We start from the raw sequence: 16,893 nt of genomic DNA, 5'->3' as shown, positions 1-16,893 counted from the left end.
CTCCACTCCTCCTCTTAATTAGAGAAAGAATGGAAAGTTTCCTCGTGGAAGTATTTACAAAATAGGAAATAAAGGAACTACTTTTCTCTTCTTAGTTGAATACCAACTCAGCTCATTCATCAATTCAAAATTCAAAATATTGAAAGTGCTCATTACAAGAAGTTCATAGCTAGTTCTTTTTTTGTTGTTGTTATAGCCAGTTCTAACACCAGAAGATTGCCAGGGACCCTTGAATCTCAAATGTTTGTGAAATGTAGAGATTCTTGTCTTGTAGTTTAAAATAAAAATGATTAGCCAGGCACCAGTGGCTCATGCCTGTAATCTTCGCTACCCAGAAGGTTGAGAACTAAGGATCAGTGTTCAAAGCCAGCCTGGGCAGGAACATCTGTGAGACTCTTATCTCTAATTAATAACCAGAAAACCAGAAGTGGCACTGTGGCTCAAGTTCTAGAGCGCTCACCTTGAGCTGAAGAGCTGAGGGACAGCACCTAGGTCCCAAGTTCAAGATCCATGACCGACCAAAAAAAAAAAAAAATTAGCATGACTCTGAATTGGAATTGGTATTGGCAAGGGTCCTTCACAAATATTGTGGGTCTGGGTTCCAGTTACCTCATGCACAAAATTGGAAAACATGTATTGTCTATGGGTGATGGAAGATTAAATGAGGTAATGCTGAGAAAGTGCCAGGCATAGGACAGATATTAAATGAATGGCTATCAATGTCTGCATTCAGAAAACTAGTACTCAGTGAGGTTAAGATTTCAGGCCTTTTAAGTTGGTGGTAATACTTAAGGCTCCTTAGACTGGTATGAAGAGTGGAGAAAGGAGTGGTCCAGTTCCACCAGGACCTGCTCTGTAGAGGGCCATAGAGTTAAAAGCCTTAGGCTTTGCAACCAGCACAGATACAATAGAGACCCTGTGGCCATGCTAGTGGCTTAGTGAACCATCACCCTCCGGAGGAGAAGGTGGATTACAACAAAACTCAAGTCTGATCAACCACATTTCTAAAGGTGTCAGGATGCATGTTCATGTCCATGGCAAAACAAAATGAAACCTCTGTGCAGATCAGCCCTGAGTAGGATCCAGGATGAGTGAGCCCAGTGGGTAAGAAAGCTGGAAGAGTCTAAGCTACTTCTCATTATAGTTGAAAAATATTACTGTGATTTCCTGTAATACCTAAAAAGGGGAAAAACAGTATATTACTTAAAACAGCTAGCCAAACTGGAAAAAACATTTGATCAATAAGCCTGTCCAGTGCATGGATTTCTGAGTGTCTCCAACAGGCCAATCTGCACTGATGAGTCTAGGCCTTCCTATCCTTGGATACAGCATCAAACTTTGTGTACAGGATTCCCCGAGCAAGTTTGTCCCTTTCCTTCCTTCCTTCCTTCCTTCCTTCCTTCCTTCCTTCCTTCCTTCCTTCCTTCCTTCCTTCCTTCCTTCCTTCCTTCCTACCTTCCTTCCTTCCTACCTTCCTTCCTTCCTTCTTCCTTCTTTTTTTTTGCTTGAACTCAGGGCCTGGCACTGTCCCAGCGCTTCTTTTTGCTCAAGGCTAGCACTCTACCACTTGAGCCACAGAGTCACTTCCGGCTTTCTCTGTTTACGTAGTACTAAGGAATCAAACCCAGGGCCTTTATGCATGCTAAGCAAGCACTCTTCCTCTAAGCCACATTCTCAGCCCTGTTTGTCCCTTTTCTATTTCATTTTCAGGCTTTATGTTTATCAACTTCACTTGAGTCTAACCCAACAGAAGCACAGGCATTTGTAAAAGACTTCTACTACAAACTGTGTAGGTCTGTCTAATGCATGTTTCATTCTACATGTTTTTTGTTTTGTTTTTGTTGGTTGTGGGGTCTGAATTCTGGGCCTGGGCGCTGTCTCTCTGCTCTTCAGCTCCAGGTTAGAGCTCTACCACTTGAGCCATAGCACCACTTCCAGCTTTTTCTGCTAATCTGGTGCTGTGGAATCGAACCCAGGGCTTCATGCACTCAAGGCAAGCGCTTTACCACTGAGCCACTTTCCCAGCCCCATGATTCTACATGTTTTAAGGAAAACTTGCATATTACTCACATGCCTTTGCTTCCATATGCTGTACAGAAATATTTACAATGGTAAGCACTGCTGGAATTGAATCTGTCACATGCTGTTACTCTGTTAGTAAGTAGATCTTGGAGAATCTATTATTTTGTGAAATTATGTTTCCTTTGTGCATGTAAATGGATAAAAATCAAAACTTATGCACTAGGTTATTTTTTCCTTTGCATAAAATGTGAAGAATGTGAACTCCACACCAGGGAAAGCATGATTGTATTAAAAATAACATGTGATTACACTGAGTATTAGTTTGGAAAAGGAAAGGAATACCTCATGTTATTAAAATGTTCTGGTTTGTTTCTAAGTAACAGAATCCCTGTGGTCAAGTAAACTTACATTAAACTATCAGCTGATACAAGCAAATCTTTTTTACTGGGGATCTGCTAAAGATCTGTCTGTTTTACAAAATTAGAAATTATATCCATAGGTACCAAATTGATATATGAACCATTTGAAGGCTAATGCCACTAGATTACAACACTCAGAAGGAAAATAAAAATTATATATTTTAGGGCAGTAGTTCTTAACTGTTTGAAAGATAGATCCCTTTGACAATATGACAAAATTTACAATGGACCCTTCACTGAAGAAAAGGATACATATAAAACACTTCATGTAGCCGGGCGCCAGTGGCTTACGCCTATAATCCTAGCTACTCAGGAGGCTGAGATCTGAGGATCGTGGTTCAGAGCCAGACCAGGCAAAAAAGTACGTGAGACTCTTTTTTTGGGGGGGCGGGGGGGAGGTCGGTTGTGGGGTCTGAACTCTGGGCCTGGGCGCTATCCCTCAGCTCTTCAGCTCAAGGCTAGCACTCCACCACTTGAGCCACAGCACCACTTCTGGCTTTTTTTTCTTCTGCTTATGTGGTGCTGAGGAATCGAACTCAGGGCCTCAAGCATGCAAGGCAAGCACTCTACCACTGAGCCACCTTCCCAGCCCTCCATGAGACTCTTTTCTCCAATTAACCACCAGAAAACCGGAAATGGCCCTGTGGCTCAGGAGGTAGAGCTCTAACCTTGAGCTGATGAGCTGAGGGATAGCACCCAGGCCCAAAGTTCAAGACCCACAACTGACCAAAAACAACAAACAAAACAAAAAAACACTTCATGTATGCAGAGATTTGTTAAAAAAAAAAAAAGACACACACACACTCTCTCTCTCTCTCTCTCTCTCTCTCTCTCTCTCTCTCTCTCTCTTTCTAAAACTCCTGCAGGGATTTGTATGCCCAAGTTAAGAATCCCTGTCTACGTATGAATTAACATAAATTTTGCCAAAAATATTTTAGTAATAAAAGGATAAATTAAAAAGCTAAAATTATGACTGTCCTCATATTTGCCTCATTTTAATGTATTTATTACCCCATTTATTTAGTAATATTTCAAGGCTACAGAAAACTTTCAATAGTAATGTAATATACGCCTCTATATCTCACTCCTATACTCCCAATTAATGCTGTGTACATTTCTTTCATCTTTCTCACCTTCCATATCCACATCTATCCATCCATCCATCTATATATGATCTCTGTACTACATTTAAGTCTGTATCTATTGATCCATCTGTATCCTTCCATCCACAACAATATCCACCCATCATCCATGGGGGATATTTCTGGGCCATTTGAATTTATATTGTAGACAACAATTAGTGCAACACTTCATATGGATAACCTAAGAACTAAGGCTTTTTTTTGGAGGGGGGGGAGGGTCGGTCATGGGGTCTGAACTCTGGGCTTGGGCGCTGTCCCTCAGCTCTTCAGCTCAAGGTTAGCATTTTACCACTTGAGTCACAGTGCCATTTCCAGCTTTTTCTGCTTATGTGGTGCTGAGGAATTGAACTCAGGGCTTCATGCATGCAAGGCAAGCACTCTACCACTGGGCCACCTTCCCAGCCCTGAAGGCATTTAAAAAAAAAAATCTTGAGATAATTATCACTTTGATTTTTACCAAAATCCAAGAAATCTAACATTGATTCAGAATAATACACTATCCATATTCAGACCTCAGATGTCCCAATAATGTCTTGTGAAGTTCAAAACCTAATCAGGTTTCATAGATCTGTTACTGGCCATTTCTCCAAAGAGCACTCATTACTTTCAGTAGGAAAAGTTATTTAGAAACACAGGTCTGGAAACTACATGTACTCATTGTTCTCAGACCCTCTCAGTGGAAAAAGGCTGAGAACTTTACTTAAAATCATTACTAGTACTGACTTCTCAACACAAATTAACTTTTGAGAGATTCGTAATATTTGACATATAAATTATATGTCTACACTTAAATTGATAAGTCCTTTATTACATACAAATTCAACTAAATCCATACAACATGACCATCTGGGGCAATAATTGTTTTCACAGTCACATAAGATGACAAGTGAACTCAACTCTGTGACCTAGCAGCAGTGAGTCCATGAGCTGCCAATGCTGCAGAGGAGGGAGATGGCCCTCCATCTTCAGACAATTTGCTGTGTAGGATTTAAGGCCAATTAGTGTTAGGAAGAGAAATTATAGATCTGGACTGTGAAATAAAATTTCCTGGTAGTTGATGTGGACAGAGCATGAGCAGAAAAGGGAAAGCACACATCCCCCTAGAAGGAGGAACCTGAGCTCCAGACAATTGTTTCCATGCAAAAGTAGGTACCATGCATAGGAAAACTTGATTTCTCAAGAAGATAAAATCTTCTACTTTTTAGACATGGAATAAAACACATATACATGACTCCCAGAGATTATGAGTGTTCATGGAAGATCTTTAAAAGGTAATTAACTCGGGGGCTGGGAAGGTGGCTCAGTGGTAGAGTGTTTGCCTTGCATGCATGAGGTCCTGGGTTTGATTCCTCAGCACCACATAAGCAGAAAAAGCTGGAAGTGGCGCTGTGGCTCAAGTGGTAGAGTGCTAGCCTTGAGCTGAAGAGCTGAGGGACAGCGCCTAAGCCCAGAGTTCAGGCCCTATGACCGGCCAAAAAAAAAAAAAAAAAAGGTAATTAACTCAGTTGAATATATAATTTGTAGCATATTCTGACAATACTACATAGTAATGAAAATGAAACATTATATTTAATGAAACTAGCCAGATACAAGAGTAAATGCACCATATATTCTATTTACATAAGTCAGACAGTAGCTTAAACTGGAAATTATATTCCAATTTCAGAGGATGAAGAAGGACTAAGAAATGTGATTTTTTTGAACAAAAATCAGTTTGTGAGAGTTAGTGAGCTATACCATAATGGTGTTTATCTCTCTTTAATATATGCCTCAATAAAATGTTAATTAATAAAACAAAGTATTATTGAGAACAAATTGAATTTTACTCCAGGGCTTCCTGTGTATGACTGTTCTAATGGACTTCAGGCAGATGCTGGTTGTTCTGGACACAAGGATGAATAAAATATACTTCATACTTTCATGAAGTTTCCAATTTATCAAGTTAATGAATATATTTCTAACCCAAATATAACTGAATAACTGAACATTCCATCCGGTGCTGGAGGGCTGGAACAACACATGAGCTGCACTGAAGGCTGGCAGTATGAGATTGCCTGTGATGGTCACACTTGAGGTCTAAAGACAAGTATTTCACTTCAGTGAGGAGAGGATGAACCCATGGCTCAGTTGCTCTGAACATGCTAGGCACAAGTGTTCCATGGCTGTGGTTGTCTTGCTTCAACAAATTGTGCTATTTCCCTCGAGGATGGGAACAAATGGTTGCACAGATTCTTTATAATGAGAGAAAAATTCTGCTTACCCATTGGAAAAGCTCGTCAAAGAAGGTGTCTTTCAAGATACACAGCAATCGAGTGATCCATTATGGTCACTTATACAAGAAAGTCTTTAATATTCTTAGAGTCAGAAAAATGTCCTCTCTTAAAGAGTTATGTTGGAGTAGCTGTGGGTATTGGGTAATTTTTTTGGGGGGAGGTGTGAGTAGAAATGGGGCTTTTCAGAGAATAGTGCCTTCTATGCTCTCTTACACACAGTGAGAGCACAGCGCAGAGAGGGCACAGTTTTGTCTTCGAAGGAATGGCTTCAGCAATCCTAGCAGAGTTACCTGCTGTACACAACTGTCTACATACACCACACACAGCTTACAGACCCTAGTCTGTAGTTCCCCTAACATATCTATCACAGGAATAAGTGCTTTCAAAGAAAAAAAAATCTTGGGAAATCTGTCCAATGTAGTAGCTTCAATCATTGGGAGAAAACAAAATATGGCTATTTTCTCTGATACATCTGGAGTTTGGGTTTACATTTCACTAAAATTGCTGTTCTTGGCTACAATTGATAAATGTTTTATTAGTCTACACAGTGAGTGATTTTTGAAATTGTAATTTATAAGTATTCATTTACTTAAGAATTTAAAAAAAATCAGGTATTTGAGTGACTATGACTGCAACTTCCATGGCCAGTTGCCATATATTATTAAACTCCTTTTTTTATTTCTTCTGAATCTTCCAGTAGACGTCTAGAGTTTAGCTAGAAGTTTTGGCTACGATACAAACAGTGATGGAAAACATATGAGCAGTAACAAGTTTTAATCTTGCTCCTCAGTACTAACATGGACTAATCTGTGGAAGCAGTTTATTCCAGTATCAGCCAGGGTGCAGCCACACCAGGGGCTGTAACTGGAGGGTGTTTTCTCTTTTAAATGTAGCACCTCCTCATCTTTTTTCTTAAACAGTGCCTGAGAACATTTACATTGTAGCTATCTGCCCTGTACTACTTTTCAAGAAAACTACTCTCTTCTGACAAGGTATGTTTTCATGTCTGGCTTACAAGTACCATTGTACAATTACTTTATAGTTAATATTAAGGAGTCATTATTACTAATAAATGTTTGTAAATAATACTATGAAGTTTAAGGCTTTGCTATATAGTATCTTAAAATCAGCATTTAAATACAAGCTTAAAGTTGTTCCTCAAATTAGTTTTATATCTTATAATAAAAATTTAAATGTGCCTTTATTTTTTTACAATCAAATGAAACTTGTAATTAGGTTTTACTATAAATGTCAAAATAACTAATTTGAAAAGTTATTTAAGCAGATACTTTCCATGTTCTTTTAAGAAAATAACATTAATAATTAATGATAATGAAGTCTGGGGACAGGCCACCACATATACATTAAATGAAACAGTAAATATTGATTTCAAAGTATAAAACTGATAATTGGTAATATATTTTTATAAAACATGTAAATTATTCAAGAGTCAGTTTTACTTGGGTATGTGACTACTGGTATTTTTTTCTTGATAACTTATTTATATGCAATAAAATGATATTGGGTAGATAAAACTGCAATCTACATAATTCTAAGACAGAACTTTTATCAGCAACAGTTTAGTTCTCTATATGATATGAAAGATGAGGGGCTTCTTTTTAATAAAATCCATAGTCAGAATTTAACATACCCAAAGATTTCCTTTCTCCTTTCACAAAGCCAATTTTTTACTAAAATTAAATAATGCATTTGCTTTTCATTAATAATCTAAGTGAAATGTTAATTTCATGTTAATTTATTTAGAGGTATGGCAGCTAAGAAGCAGTGGCACATGTTGTAAGGACTGAGTCACAGGGAACCTAAAGGGTTTATATTTATCTTATCTCTCTAAAAATAGTTGTTTTTTGGTAATTGCACTAAGAATCACTGAACTGTTGAGAAAGAGAGACAGAGACAGATCATCCAAACATTTTGATGCTTTTAGTTAGTTTTTGGCATTCAACAATTAAATGTGGTAGTGGAAAGAATGGAGGGTATGCAGTCTTCTGTTACAACTAACCACTACATTAAAAAAAATATTCTGATACTTGATCTGAGACATGAGACAAAACAGATTAACTTTACAAGCACTGTAGGAAACATCAGACAAATGGAGATGCAGAAATGTGTTCTTTATAACAGTAGTTAGGTTGCTAGATATATTTTTTAAAAAAACTGATGTAGGAGAAAACTGACATAAAATAAAAAGCCAGTTCTTTAATCCAAATGCTATTTATACTTCTGAAGTAAAATAAGCTATTTTTTAAGAATATGCTATTTTAAAAGATATCATTGGCTGGGGGCAGATGGCTCACACCTGTAATCCTAGCCACTCAAGAGGCTGAGATCTGAGGCTCACAGCCTGAGCGAAATGTCCATGAGACTCTTATCTCCAATTAACCACAAAAACCAGAAGTGGTGCTGTGGTTCATGTGGTAGATTGCTTGCCTTGAGCTGAAGAGCTTAGGGACAGCACCCAGGCCCAGAGTTCAAGACCCATGACTGACCAAATTAAAAAAAAAGATAGATATCACTGTCCATGAACAAACTGTACTGAGATTAAGTTTCCAAGGCATGGGCTGGGAATGTGGCTTAGTGGTAGAGTGCTTGCCTAGCATGCATAAAGTCCTGAGTTCAATTCCTCAGTAGCACATAAACAGAAAAAGCTGGAAGTGGCTCTGTGGCTCAAGGGATAGAGCACCAGCCTTGAGCAAAACAAGCTCAGGAACAGTGCCCAACCCTGAGTTCAAGCCCCAGACCGGCAAAAAAAAAAAGGTTTCCAAAGGTATGCTTGGACTTCTAACTTTTTAGCTTACAAGATTCTGTTTTGAATATACTTGTATGAAGTCTGGATTTTTTTCTGTGAGATATACGAAGAATGTTATAACTGAGATCTACAACTGATAGAAAAAAGTTAAGTGGACCTTTAAACATGGGAATTCAAAAGCACAATGACTTATTTACCTAATATAGTGTCTGCTGAGAAATACCATTTCACTTACACATATTTTCCATTCCAAGTATGAGGACCAGTTAAGTAGTAAAAGGGAAACTTCTACATGTTTTAGCTATAATTCCAATCCTGTTATAAATGCTCATGAGAACCTAGCCAAATCTACTCTCCTACTCTTTCCCAGTGGAAAGGTTGATTATGGGCTGGAAGAAACTAGGAGATGAAAATCAGTTAGAATGTGTGAGCATAGCTGAAAGCAACCTGAATGAGGAGGGAGTTCCTTCAGCTCTGCTGCCTCCAGGGAGTTCTGGGTGCCTACAAGCCTCAGTGGAGTTGGGGAGGGATGACTCAGAGAGCTTTCTTAGCTCTGAACACTTACAATCTACTAGTAACAGCAGGAGCAGTAGAATAATATTCCCAAGAGTTTTCTGATTAAGAGAAATTTGAGACTCAAACTCAAAGCTTCCCATGAATAGAAATCTTTATCAAAACTGGTCAATGTAAGAAAAATACTGAGTTTTCCAGAGAACAGGACATATTTTTTAAAGCTCAAAAATACCATAAGCTAAATGCTGCCAAAATAAATATAAGTGAGATTGAACCATTCAGTAAATTTAAAAAATATTATGTTAAATAAATCATAGCACTATTCCCTATATTGTTCTCATTATTCGAAGAAAGCATTGCTACATAGGGCTTGTGCCTTTACACTCCAGTGTTTATGGATAAACAATTGCACAGCTAAAACAGGGAGAGGCTTAGGGCATATACTTGGGTTCCTCAAGACTATAGTAGAGAACCAGCAACATCAGATCAAGAGTCTAAATGGTAAATTACCTCAAGATATCAAGGTTGATCTGACATTTCTTTGCAAACACCAGGATAACAATGCAAAGAGATATATTTTATATGGCTGTCAAAAGAACAGTAGAACACAGAGAAGAATCTGCCAGAAGGCATTGTTGGTCTCAATAAAAAGACTTTTCAGCCTGGACCAATACTGGTGGCTTCCCCCTGTAATTCTAGCTACTCAGGAGGCTGAGATCTGAGGATCTTGGTTTAAAGTCAGCCCATGCAGGAAAGTCCATGAAACGCTTATCTCCAATTAACCACCAGAAAACTGGAAGTGGTGCTGTGGCTCAGGTGGTAGAGTGCTTGTCTTGAGCTGAAGAGCTCAGAGACAGCGCCCAGGCCAAGTTCAAGCCCCATGACTAACAAGAAAAAAAATAAAAAAGACTTTTCAGCCTGACTTGGTAGCTCCTACCTATAATCCTAACTACTTAGGAGGTTGAGATCTGAGGATCACAGGTCAAGGCCAGTCGGGTCAGGAAAATCCATAAGGCTCTGATCTCCAATTAATCACCAAGCCAGAAGTAGAGCTGTGGCTCAGGTGGTAAGAGTGCTATCCTTGAGCACAAAAGCTCAGTGCCCAGACCCGAAAGACTTTTGTAATAGCCAGAAGCGGGCAATACTAGACAATAATGCCTCAAAGTACTATGTTCCAACCTACTAGTACTTTTATTGGAGTTACTCATACAGTGTTGTCCAGAATGTTCTAGAACCTCCATCAACAGGCAAGAGTCTCTACTAGATAGCAGGCCCTGCATTCAACAGCCTTCACTGTTCACCTGGGAAGGACCCAGCTGCTAAAGCAGCAAATTGCAGTGCTCCCTAACTAGAATACATAATGCCAACAGGGAGGCAGACTCTCAATTTCCTATTTTCATTTTCCCTCTATTTTTCTTTTGATATATTGGAATTTGAACTCAAGGCCTCATGCTTTCTAGACAGGTACTCTTCAGCCGACCCTTCTTAGCACTAGTTGTTTTTGAGATAGGGTCTCTCTTTATGACTGAGCCAGCCTGGACTTTGATCCTCCTATTTATGATTCTCTGAGTCTTTGGGAATGACAGGTGCACACTGCTGTATCCATCCACTTTGTTTTCCTTTTAGCCTGGAACAAGTCACACATGACCATGTCCAGCCACTGGTTGAGGAAAGTGTCTTACAAACTTTATTTTTATTTATTTATTTATTATTTAGGTCAGTCATGGGGCCTGAACTCTGGGCCTGGGCGCTGTTCCTCAGCTCTTCAGCTGAAGGCTAGTGCTCCACCACTTGAGCCATAGCTCCTCTTCCGGCTTTTTCTGCTTGTATGGTGCTGAGGAATTGAACCCTGGGCCTCATGCATGCAAGGCAAGCACTCTATTATTGAGCCACCTTCCTAGCCCCAAACTTTATTTTTAAAGAAAAAAAAATGGGGGGAGATGGGGCTTGGCAGGCCTTGAGCTGCCATTTCCCATTCTCTGCCTCCCAAATATCTAGGACTACAGAATTTAGCCACTGTGTCTGACTTCTACCTCACTTGTGAATTAATGCAGGGATGCTCCTTTGATAGCCGTCAGTCTAAGAAAGGCAGGGACCTTGGCTGATGTTCACTGACAGACAGTGGGCTGTTTAGGACAGCTGAGGCAGGATGTGGAAGAGAGGCAAGCTTCTCTGTTCTCAGAGCTGTGCACCTTTCTTGTTATTCTCTCAGTTCCAAATCCTGCTTTTCATACCTGATCCCATTCTTCAGCCTGAACTTAACAGCCAAAACTGGAGGAGAAGCTCCAGAGCTCACTGAAGCAACAATACCAAAGGAAACTGTGACACTAGCATGTGGCATGCACAGGAGTTAAGGCCAGCCCTTACTCCAGCTGCCAGGCCACACAGAAAACCAAAATCTGTTCTTGGCAGCCACTCTGAAACTCCAGCACATTCTTCTTGTTACACATTTTTTTAAAAGTTCCATAGTTTCCTTAGCTCTATATTTCAAGTATATTATACGTTTAATAGTTTCTCTGGTATAGACTGAGAAACTAAAGCCCATATAGCTCAAAGTTTCCATGAGATAACACTTAAAACAGCCAACTAAAACAAAACAAACCTTCATTAAAATCCCATTTCCTGTGGACCAGAAAATGGGGTTAGGCTTCAATAAATTGTGAATTCCAGAACAGTTTCACTGGCAGGTATTTTTGTTTGATTTTTGAGGGAGATAGGTGTCTGGGAAACTTTTGATTGTTAACACCTGGATTATCCAATGCTAAATAAAAGGCAAAAGTGAGAACAAAGCAAATAAGATTTGGTTTATAGATATTTAGAATAGTGTAATGCTGAATGTGGCCAATGTAAACCTGTACCTAGCACTCAGGAGGCTGAGGTAGGAGGATTGCACAAGTTTGAAGTTAGCCTGGGCTACATAGTAAGACTATGTCTCAAAAAAGAAAACGTAATTTAAAAAATATTTTAAAAACAACATAATTTAAAAACTATGTACAAAGTACTTCAATCTACTGCTCTTGCTAGGCATTATATATTCTATTTCATTATTTTTCTTCATATGCAATATGTGTTTTTACAGATGTCTTTAGCTGTAGTAAGGGTCAAGAGGAACAGAAACATACTTGGTGAAGTATGGCACTTTCCAAGTTCTACGCATCCACATCTAGTGTTAAGAGAGCCTCTACCCCTAGATTCAGTGTCAACACCGAGTTCCATTTTTGTTTTCCTCTATGAATACACATGGCTCTGAGTATTAGCTTTACCAGCAATCCAATATTTATCTGAGAAGGGCTGATTAGGAGCTGTGGTTGTTTTTGAGTAGGAAGTATAAGAGGGAAGAGGAAGGAGAAAAGGTATGATTTTCCGCACCTATTCAGCATACCGAAATCATGTCTTTGGTAGTACTTAAAAATGCTCTTTGAACAACTCTGGCAACCTCAAACTAAGCCAGAGATAGGACTTCCAATGGTACTGTAATTGTAAGTTTGTCATTGCTAACAATAGATAAGGTCATGAATAGCTGTGTACCAGGAAGAAAGAACTGCAATGTAAGGATGCTAAAATAAATAAATAAATAAATAAAAACTCAAATACACTGGAATTAGGGACAAACTTTGATTCTGGTAAGGGTCAAGAGGCCCTGGGGACAAAACACTGAGGAGCTAGTGATCACATAGAGGTCCAATATCAAAATATCACAGTTGGTTAAAATTAGACAGGTAGCTGAGAAGAAACACAGAAACACATGATACTGAAAATGAAGCCCAGGGACCTTCACTAGAACCCTGTATCAGGACTTCCAGAAATGGTTAGCAGAGACACCCCGCAGCAGTGACAGGACAGATGTCACCACAGGTGATTCTCACAGATTCTTTTTGCCAGTATAATCTTGCACTCTGCATCACGCAAGACCACACAGTCGTTCCAATCCAAACACTCCCCACCCAAGTTTGCTGGTTGAATAAGAAGAGATGGCATGTGTGCTTGCAAAGCTACTATGCATGCTTCTGTAGGCCCCTGCCTTATTCCATGGAGCTGTGGCATCAAGTGTCCCAGAAAGAGTTGGGCCACAGGAGACCTAACTTGTTACATTTCAAGTTCTTTGATGACCATTTCCTTATTTAACATAAATGAAGGGTCTAGGAAAAATGCTGTTGACACTTCTAAAAGGTATGTATAGGGCTGACAAGGTGGCTCAATGGTAGAGTGCTTGCCTTGCATGCATGAGGCCCTGGGTTCCATTCCTCAGCACCACATAAGCAGAAAAAGCCAGAAGTGGCCCTATGGCTCAAGTAAGTGGTAGAGCGCTAGCCTTGAGCTGAAGAGTTGAGGGACAGTGCCCAGGCCCAGAGTTCAGGCCCACGAGCGAAGAAAAAAAAAAAAAAAGCATGTATAGATGAGAGATTAGAATTAGTTTTAAAAATGGAATTCAGAGTAAGATTATTTTATATACAAAGTTTAGCTATTTTGAGATCTATCCTGTAAATGCTTTCCTAGCACATCCAAGTATAGATAATCACAGAGGTACCACACTTATATATTTACCTTTTTATTTCACAAAAATCTGTATTCTATTTTTCATACTCTATTTTGGCATTACTAGGATTTGAATTCAGGGCTTTGTGTTTACTCAGCTGGCCTTCTACAACTTCAGCATTCTTCAGCCCAGCTTTTTTCTAGTTGTTCTGAAGATGGAGTCTCTAGGACTTAAGCTGGACTTGAGACCCTCCAGATCTGAGGCTCCTGAGTAGCTAGGATGACAGGTGTGAGCCATTGATGCACAGGTTTTATATTGTATATTTTTAAACACTGTTACAAGCATTTGGTGCACTCCAAATATGGCCAGTGCTGACAAGCACTGACCTAAGGGGAAATATTCATGTCACCATTTAGATTTTTGGAGCATATAAAATTATTTAAAGTTATTACCAGGTTAATAACTAATGACAAGATTTTCCAACTCTTTTTCAGGGATTATCAAAAGCTGGGTGCCAGTGGCTCATGCCTATAATCCTAGTTACAGAAGGCTGAGATCTGAGGATCTTGGTTCAAAGCTAGCCCAGGAAGGAAAGGCTGTGAAACTCATCTCTAGTTAATCACCAAAAGCCAGGAATGGAGGTGTGGCTCAAGTGACAGAGTGCTAGCCTTGAGTAAAATGCTCAGGGGCAGTGCACAGGCCCTGAGTTCAAGCTCCAGGACTGGCAATAAGAACAACTAAAACAAGACATATACTATATAAATGTGTATTTTAAGTTAGTGAATTCACTAATTATTCTTAAATCTAGAAAAAAATGTCTACCTGGAGATGTGAAAGTTGATTTTGAGGTTCTGGGAAATATAACCAGGATCACAGGATAGGTTTTCCTGATTACCGGGCTAGCCCTGACTGACTACCATTCTCTCTTACAGCCATTACTGGCACCCAGGCAATAAATACAGACCCAGCAAGCTGTTAGGCAGAGGCTGTGGAGCTCTATACCCTGTCAGTGAGCAGGTGTCCTCCTACCAGGACTGAATCTTGTCAATAAACATTTCTAGAACACACTTACTTTGGATAATTTCATATTTTTAATTTCTAAAATTTTCTTAAAATTTACAATAATCACAGGTGACAGTTAAGAAATATGCAAATGTACCTGTGAGACTATTAGAATTTTCAGATTCTAATACTAGAATCTTTTATTTGTACCTGTGAGTTTGTGAAAATAACTTGAAACAACCCAGTTTCCACAAAGCCAACCAACCAACTAGACAGAACTCAAGTGCAGAAATGAGTAAGATAGAGCAATCTGGACATCAGATGGTTTGGATCAAGTTTTGGACAATGGAATAGATTAGAAGGCAAAAAGATTCAAATGACACTGGAAAAAGTGACCAAAAATGAGAGTGAGGTTGGCAAGGATGAATCAGTTGAGGAAAATTTCTATTTGTTGTCTATGGGACACTGAGAATGTTTCTCAGATGTTAGACAACAGAAGGTATGATGACCTACTTTTCTATTTTAGAACATTTATTCATTTTCTAGTGATAATAGTATTTATTTTTAATTATAAAAATTAAAGGTTAAAACATCATCCATAGTTATATCAACAGAGTTTATCATTAATTGGGTATATTTGTGTTGGGTGTTTTTAAAAATTACTTTCCTTCTTTGTGCTTATACGTATACTGATTGTGAATTTTTATATTTGCTTTTTTATTTCACAGAATATGTATTTTATATTCTATATTTATTTTTGCACTATTGGGATTTGAACTCATGGCTTCATGCTTGCTCAGCTTGCTTTCTACTACTTATGCCATGCCTTCAGCCCAGCTTTTCTCTGTTTTGGAAATGGCATCTCTAACACTTTTCTGCCCTAGCTGATCTTGAATGGACTATCTTCCAGATCTCTGGTGCCTGAGTATGTAGGATTACAGGTGTGAGCCACTGGTGCCCATACTCTATATGTCAGCCTGTTTGTGTAGTTTAGAATTATTTCCTAAAACTAGACTCTAAAAGTAGAATTGCTGAAGCTCCCAAACTGCTAAATTGCTCTTTTTTTTTTTTTTTTTTTTTGGTCTTGGGGCTTGAACTCAGGGCCTAAGCAAGTTCCCTGACGTTTTGCTCAAAGCTAGTGCTCTACCACTTGAGCCACAGTGCTACTTTTGGCTTTTTCTGGGTAGTTTATTGGAGATAAGAGTCTCTGCCAGGGCTAGCTTTGAACTATGATGCTCAGATCTCAGCCTCCTGAGTAACTAGGATTACAGGTATGAACCACTGGTACGTGGCTTCCACAAAATTCTTATAGATTTATTCTTATATTACCTACCATGGATAAAAATGCCATTTTATCATATTCTTGCTAGCACTGAGAAACTTATGCACAAACAAGTATATATGTTTAAACTCTAACTCAATAATTTATGTCTACTTAGTCCTAGATCAGACTTCTATAAAAGACAGCATGAAGGAATATGTGCTCCTACTGCTCTTGGCTGTATGCTCTGCCAAACCTTTCTTCAGCCCTTCGCATATGTCATTGAAGAATATGATGCTGAAGGACATGGAAGATGCAGATGATGATGATGATGACGACAGTGACGATAACTCTCTTTTTCCAACGAAAGAGCCAGTAAACCCCTTTTTCCCATTTGATCTGTTTCCAACATGTCCGTTTGGATGCCAATGTTACTCACGAGTTGTGCACTGTTCTGATCTAGGTAAAAACATAAATCAACTTCTTTTTGAAGAATAATACTGTTCTGACAAAATTAAAAGGACAGAAAAAAAGATGAATACTAGTTGCTCACTCCTGTAACCTAGCTAATTACGACAATGAGTTTATTGGGATTGTGGTTCTGATCAGTATCTACTTATGTAAATTTTCTGGATTAGTTTTTTTCATAAGTGTGACAGAATATGTGATATAAAGAACTTAAGGAGGAAGAATTTATTTTGGCTTTTGGTTTCAGAGTTTAAATCACTCCAGAGGTAGCAGAGTAGCTCACCTCATTGTTATCAGAGACAAAGAGAAGAGAAGAGAAAGAAGGGGAGAGAGAGGGAGGAGAGAAAGGAGGGGGGGAGAGAGAAAGGAGAGAAGATAAAGAGAGAAAGGAGCTGGTGTTCCCCTTTATCCCATTTTATTCCATTCGGGCCCACAATAAGATGGTGCAACCCACATTTTGGGCGATTTTTTTCCCCACTCAATCTTTTCTAGAAACACTCTCACAGACATACCCAAAGTTGTGCTTTACTAATCTTCTAGGTACATCTC

The 16,893-nt window shown here is 39.0% G+C and overlaps 2 protein-coding genes across 2 annotated transcripts in view; one reads left to right on the top strand and one right to left on the bottom strand.

The window, feature by feature from the left end:
• The window catches only part of Cenpp (centromere protein P), a 185,557-nt gene that overhangs the window by 68,453 nt on the left and 100,211 nt on the right, over positions 1 to 16,893 (bottom strand). The gene's annotated exons all lie outside the window — the stretch shown is intronic.
• The window catches only part of Aspn (asporin), a 29,669-nt gene continuing 19,400 nt past the window's right edge, over positions 6,625 to 16,893 (top strand). The window contains exons 1-2 of the mRNA XM_070033269.1: positions 6,625 to 6,848; positions 16,055 to 16,339. Of these exons, the coding sequence (XP_069889370.1) occupies positions 16,084 to 16,339 (256 nt within the window). The 5' untranslated portion in view covers positions 6,625 to 6,848; positions 16,055 to 16,083. The remainder of the gene's footprint in view (positions 6,849 to 16,054; positions 16,340 to 16,893) is intronic.

This window comes from Dipodomys merriami, unplaced genomic scaffold (genome assembly GCF_024711535.1).
Source record: "Dipodomys merriami isolate MVZ:Mamm:240054 unplaced genomic scaffold, mDipMer1.0.p SCAF_22, whole genome shotgun sequence".
Lineage (NCBI taxonomy): Eukaryota > Metazoa > Chordata > Mammalia > Rodentia > Heteromyidae > Dipodomys > Dipodomys merriami.
This window is presented reverse-complemented; position numbering and strand designations above follow the sequence as displayed.